This window comes from Coturnix japonica, chromosome 5 (genome assembly GCF_054131305.1).
Source record: "Coturnix japonica strain WE chromosome 5, WE-NBRP24, whole genome shotgun sequence".
NCBI classification, from domain to species: domain Eukaryota; kingdom Metazoa; phylum Chordata; class Aves; order Galliformes; family Phasianidae; genus Coturnix; species Coturnix japonica.
Genome location: NC_140667.1, coordinates 55,086,864 through 55,093,052, shown reverse-complemented (window position 1 = coordinate 55,093,052; position 6,189 = coordinate 55,086,864). Strand labels below are relative to the sequence as shown.

The 6,189-nt window shown below is 59.4% G+C and overlaps 1 protein-coding gene across 20 annotated transcripts in view; it reads left to right on the top strand.

Moving 5' to 3' along the window:
• The first annotated feature begins 539 nt into the window (after positions 1-539).
• TRIM9 (tripartite motif containing 9) overlaps positions 540-6,189 on the top strand; it is a 31,477-nt gene continuing 25,827 nt past the window's right edge. For 19 of the 20 annotated variants that reach the window (XM_085549761.1, XM_085549760.1, XM_085549756.1 and 16 more), the window contains exon 1: positions 543-1,480. In XM_085549761.1, coding sequence (XP_085405887.1) covers positions 662-1,480 — 819 coding nt within the window. In that variant the 5' untranslated portion in view covers positions 543-661. Of the gene's footprint in view, positions 1,481-6,189 lie in introns of all 20 variants that reach the window. The other variant, XM_085549762.1, reaches the window with a different exon arrangement.

Sequence of the window (6,189 nt, the reverse complement as noted above, 5' to 3'; positions counted from 1 at the left end):
CCAGGGCCCCGTCCAACCTGGTCTTGAACACCTCCAAGGACGGGGCATCCACAACCTCCCTGGGCAGCCTGTTCCAGGGCCTCCATCCCGGCTGGAGGATGCGTTTTGGATGCAGGCTGATGGATGCGGGACTCCCATGTGCCCCATCCATGGCACGGCCGGGATCCCTCAGCGCCTCCCGCTGCGTTCAGATCCCCACGTTCGATCCCTATTTCCAACCTGCGTCTCCCGCAGACAAAGCGGATCCTCCCGCAGGATGCCGGGGTGCGATGCTCAGAGCATCACCGCCATCTTGGGGGGCACAGAGGGGGCCGGGCGGTACGGATGGGGCACAGGGGGGGCACAGGGGGCGGCCGGGGGGTGCGTTGTGCCGTGTGACACCGGCACTGCGGCGGAACCGGCCGCCACAGCCGCGACCCCGCACCCGAGGACAGCCCCCACCAGCACCGCCGGGCGCCGCATGACGGACAGGACGTGCAGCCAATAGCGACGCGCAGGCCGCCTCCGCGCTGAGATCGGACCAATGAGAGGACGCGGGGCGGGGAGGGGCGGGGCGAGGCGGGGCGCCGTGCGGGTTCGTGCAGTGGGCGCTGGGCGCGGAGCCGTGCGGGACCCACGGGCTGAGCCGCGGCCGGAGCCGCGCGTCGCCTCGTTCCCCCCTATGGAAGAGATGGAGGAGGAGCTGAAATGCCCGGTGTGCGGCTCCTTCTACCGCGAGCCCATCATCCTGCCCTGCTCGCACAACCTGTGCCAGGCGTGCGCCCGCAACATCCTGGTGCAGACGCCGGACTCGGAATCCCCGCAGAGCCGCCGCGCGTCGGGCTCGGCCGTGTCCGACTACGACTACCTGGACCTGGATAAGATGAGCCTGTACAGCGAGGCGGACAGCGGCTACGGCTCCTACGGCGGCTTCGCCAGCGCCCCCACCACGCCGTGCCAGAAGTCCCCGAACGGAGTGCGGGTCTTCCCCCCCGCCGCCCCGCCGCCCCCCGCCGCTCTGGCCCCTCCGCCTCCTCCGCCCCGCAACGCGTGTCTGACGTGCCCGCAGTGCCACCGCAGCCTGGTGCTGGACGAGCGCGGGCTGCGCGGCTTCCCCCGCAACCGGCTGCTCGAGGGCGTCATCGACCGCTACCAGCAGGGCCGGGCGGCGGCGCTGCGCTGCCAGCTGTGCGAGAAGGCGCCCAAGGAAGCGGCCGTCATGTGCGAGCAGTGCGACGTGTTCTACTGCGAGCCGTGCCGGATGCGATGCCACCCGCCCCGAGGGCCCCTGGCCAAACACCGCCTGGTGCCGCCCGCGCAGGGACGGGTCAGCCGCCGGCTGAGCCCCCGCAAGATCTCCACGTGCACCGACCACGAGCTGGAGAACCACAGCATGTACTGCGTGCAGTGCAAGAGCCCCGTGTGCTACCAGTGCCTGGAGGAGGGCAAGCACTCCAGCCACGAGGTGAAGGCGCTGGGGGCCATGTGGAAGCTGCACAAGGTGAGGGGGCGCGGGCTGCGATCGCGGCGTGTTGGGTTGGAAGGGCTCTGATGGCCCACAGCCCCAGCCCTGCCGTGGGATGGGCGCCCCCCGGCTCGGGCTGCCCGCAGCCCATCCATGGCCTCGGGCATCTCTAGGGATGAGGCACCGCAGTGTCGGGGGATCGCCGCCCTCTGAGTGAAGGATTCCCCCTGGCCAGCTCAGGATGAGGAGGTGCCTGATGTTGCACCAGGTTGGGTCGGGAGCTGCTGGAGTGGCACAGCTGCCCAGGGAGTGGTGGTTCTCCCTTCTTCTAGTTGTGAACCATTTGTAGGACCGTAGAATGGCCGGAGTTGCAAAGTACCGCAATGATCACCTTGTTCCGACCCCCTGCTGTGTGCAGGGTCACCAACCAGCAGCCCAGGCTGCCCAGAGCCACATCCAGCCTGGCCTTGAATGCCTGCAGGGATGGGGCATCCACAGCCTCCTTGGGCATTCAGTGCAAAGCCGACCTGCAGCACAGCGATGGTGAGGAAGGGCTGCCTGCCTCCTGCACACTGACTCATGGGGAGGAGGAGGAGGGTGGCATCCCCTGCATGCTGATCAGCTCGAGGTGCAGTCACTCCCACACAGGGCCCTGATGATGGAGAGGCTGCTGGGGCTGCGGACAGAGCTGCCACCATCACACCAGCACTCACCTCCCCATTGCCAGGTACAGATCCAGCTGAGCAGACCTGGGTGACTCTGTGCACTCAGGTGCTGCGGGGTCAGCCCTCACACTCCATGCTAACCAGGCTCGCCCTGCAGGGAGCACCAATGCAGTATCTCACTGATGCTGCCAGGCATGGAGCTGCCGTGTTGCTGCTGCTGAGAGTTTCCATGCATCTACCTGAAAATCCAACCGTGAAGTCTTTCCTGCCTTTCTGCAGGTGGTCAGTTTGGTTTTGGGATAAGACAGGGCCCGAATTCACTGTCGTTTCCCACTGCCTGTTCATTAGGGGAGCAAAAAGAGTTCTGTTGGCAGTAAATGTGATTTATTTATGCTTTGATTTGAAGGAATGATTTCACCTGCAGAGCTCAGGAGAGCTCCCTGAGATGCTGTGTAGTGAGACTGCCCCAGCTTTGGATGAGTTAGGCTGTCTCCTGGGTTCGGGCTGTGCACCCAGAGCCAACAGCCTGTGAATTGGAGCTGGAGCCCCACAGGTGCTTTGAGTAGCACGGTCCAGAGGTGGCTGCCCCTTTCTGCCCCATCTTCCTGCTGTCATCAGTGCCTGCAACACCCCTACAGGCCATGAGAAGGAGAAAGGTGTCAGCTGTTGATTCCTCTCTCATATCATAGAGCTCTGTGCAAAATAAGCCTCACGATGCATCTGTGCTTGTTGTTTGTGAGCTGAGATGAATGTGATCCTCACTGAAGCTCATGCTGACCTGAGCATGGCTTGCTGGGCTGCTGCTCCATCAAGCTGTGTCAGTGCAGGGCTGCCAGGCCTTGTCAATCACTGCTGAGTCAGTGGCCTGGGTTGCAAAGTCCCACAGTGCTCATCCAGCTCCAACCCCCTGCTGTGTGCAGGGTCACCAACCAGCAGCCCAGGCTGCCCAGAGCCACATCCAGCCTGGCCTTGAATGCCTGCAGGGATGGGGCATCCACAGCCTCCTTGGGCAACCTGTTCCAGTTCATTTCAGATCATTTCAGAATAATTGGTGCTGAGGCATGATGTCATATAAAGCAGGGAGCTCGGGTTTCTAAGCTGGGAATCCTCTCTGTTCCTGTCTTCCCATCAGGACAGCTGTTGGGAGAGGGGTGAATGTTCAAGAGAAGCAAAGAAGGAAACAGTTTTAATCTGAATTGTCCCAGTTTTCTATACGTATCAGAGCTGTCCGGGTTTTGCCCTGGGAAGACGTGGTGCTGCTCGGCACGTCAGAAGCAGGAGCACAAGATGGAGCTGGCTCATGAATTCCTCACACATCCAAGTCCCTCTTGTGCTTGCTGAGAAGTGTGTGGTGAGGGCAGGCCTGGCAGCTGATGGTGAGAGAGAGAAAAACCCAGAATGAGGGAGTGGTTGGGTTGGAAGGGACCTCCCAGCCCCCCCAGCCCCAAAACTGTGCTCAGATCGTGGATCCCCACTGCATCCCTGCACTCCTTGCAGTGGAGGCTGGCCCTGCTGGCTGCTGTAATGATGGTTAGCAGCTATGTAGCAGCTGTGTTACCTAGCCCCCAGCTCATGCACTGATGCAGCCTTACTGAGATGCAGGGGAGCTCTGTGAATGCTGAGCCTGATTGCTTTGTACCTTTGGGACAAACCAGAGGGTGGGAAATACTGCATTGCCCCATTGCTCCTGCCTTGGGCATAGTCAGCATCAGCTCCAAGGCAGCAACAAGGAGACAGGGTTATCCATCACCGCCTGGTGCTGGTGGGAAACTCCAGGGGGTTGCTACCAGACAAAGGTCTGTTTGCATTTGCAAAGGAAAATATTTGCTTCTGAGAGAGAAACAGTGAGAATCCTTTCTCTTTTCCCATTGCACTTTCCCAAGCCTTGCTTTGCTGGCCTTCTGGATTCCCACTGCCATCGCCACATCTACAGCACAGGGACCACCCATCCTCCTCTGGCCGTGCCATGCAGCCTCCTGCTGCTTTGTTCTCCTGTGGCCTGGAGCTGGGGGTGAAGTCAGAGGACAGCCAGCAGTGTCACCGGGGTCAGTGGGTGTGCACAGCTTGTCAGTCATAGAATCATAGAACGCCTTGGGTCAGAAGGGACCTCAAGGATCACGAAGCTCCAACCCCCCACCACAGGCAGGGCCACCAACCTCCACATTGATACCAGCCCAGGCTGCCCAGGGCCCCATCCAACCTGGCCTTGAACACCTCCAGGGATGGACGGGGCATCCACAGCCTCTCTGGGCAGCTGTTCCAGCACCTCACCACTCTCACAGTAAAGAACTGCCCTCAATATCCATAAGCCCCGGTCCCAGATCTGGAGGTGACACTGCCTTCTCACGTGAGTATTTATTTAGCAAACAGCTTTCTGTCAAGCAAGCCTTCCCGCTGTGCTTAACCTCAGTTAACAGAGGAACGAGCATCCAAGAATATCCCATTAATCAAAGGTAATGTGGTACAGCAAGTTCTACAAGACGTTCTTGGAGCCAGCGCCGTGCTCAATGCCAGGAGACGCCCACTTAGGTATTTGCAAGGAAAATGGGCTCTGGGCCATCTTGGAGCAGGGTAAATCACTGCAGCTTTGTCAGTTCCAGTGGGAAGCCCTGAAAATGAGGCTGTGGATGCCCCATCCCTGCAGGCATTCAAGGCCAGGCTGGATGTGGCTCTGGGCAGCCTGGGCTGCTGGTTGGTGACCCTGCACACAGCAGGGGGTTGGAGCTGGATGGGCACTGTGGGCCTTTGCAACCCAGGCCATGCTGTGATTCTATGGAATGCTCCAGGATTTGAGAGGACAGTGCTGTGCTGCACCAACTGTGCTTGGATGTCCCAAAGGCGTCTCAGCACGTGGCTGGGGTTGGCTGGGGCCAGTCCTTCTCCCATGGACTGGTTTGTGTCCCTCTCTCCTGGAGTGAGGAGGCAATGCAGAGTGTCACCCAGGAGTCTCCTGTCACCACATCCCCAGCCTGAAATCATTCTGAATTGGCAATGGGAGCAAACTCTAAACTCGGTGTTAAAGTGGCTTACAGTGGCTTGAGCATAGATCCCTCCATGGTTCAGGCAATGCTCTTTCGGAGGCTGTTTGACTCCTTTCCTTGTGCTCTCAGGAGGGATATCCTCTTTCCCCCAGCTCTGAAGGGAGTTCCAGGAGCTCTACCTGCAGCTGACACCAAAACCTCACTTGAACCCTGCTTGTGGTTGAGCCGGAGGTGCGGGCAGGTTGGGTGGCCCATCTGCTGTGAGAAGCAGTGCTTTGCTTTGAAACAACCTCCTTTCTGCAGAGTGCTTCACATCCCCCAGTCCTGCAGGGGCTCCTTGCTGCTTGGGTTCTCTGCAGTTAATGGCAGGAGATTCCCTGCTGTAGAGAGCAGGTAGATTATCGCTGCAGCCCATCATTAAGTGCTGGGAGCATCCCTGGCCAGGGCAGCCCACGCTAGGAAATGAGAGCACCCATGTGTGATGGGCAGAGGAGGAACATGCTGGCAGTGGGTAAAGGGCTCTTTGTGCTGCCCAGGGGCACAATAGCCACACGTGCACCCCCCAGTACTCAGCTATAAGGGCCAGCCCACCCCTGCCTGCTCCTCCGAGCAGAGCTTTGGATGAGAGCTCTTTGGTGTTGCACTGCTTTATTGGCTTTGCAAAGCTGAGGTATTTTTGGAGGGGCTGTTGCACCACAAAGCACATTGCTGCTATTCCAGCCCATCCCTGGGCATGCAGGTGCCTTTCCAGGGTGGAAATGGCACCGTGGTACTGCTGTGTTTGCAGTTAGTGCTTTCCGCTGCTGCTTGGCTGGGAGCCTTGCAAGCTTCCTCCCCATGAGGAGGGAGGGAAGGAAGGACAGGCCTGGGTAGCTTTGCTAATGAGCTGCTTTCCCCTTGTGTATTCAGAGCTAGTTGTAAGTCTAAATAAAAACACGATTCAGTCAAAATCTCCCAGCGTCAAAGCTGCAGCCCTAAGGAATATAAGGAATAGGCCCCGGTGCTTCTGTAACTTCACCCTGATGCCTTGCAATGTGAACAAGCCCCAGCTAATGCTCTGGAGTTATCTGGGGTGCTCACGCTGTCCTCTGCTCCTCCC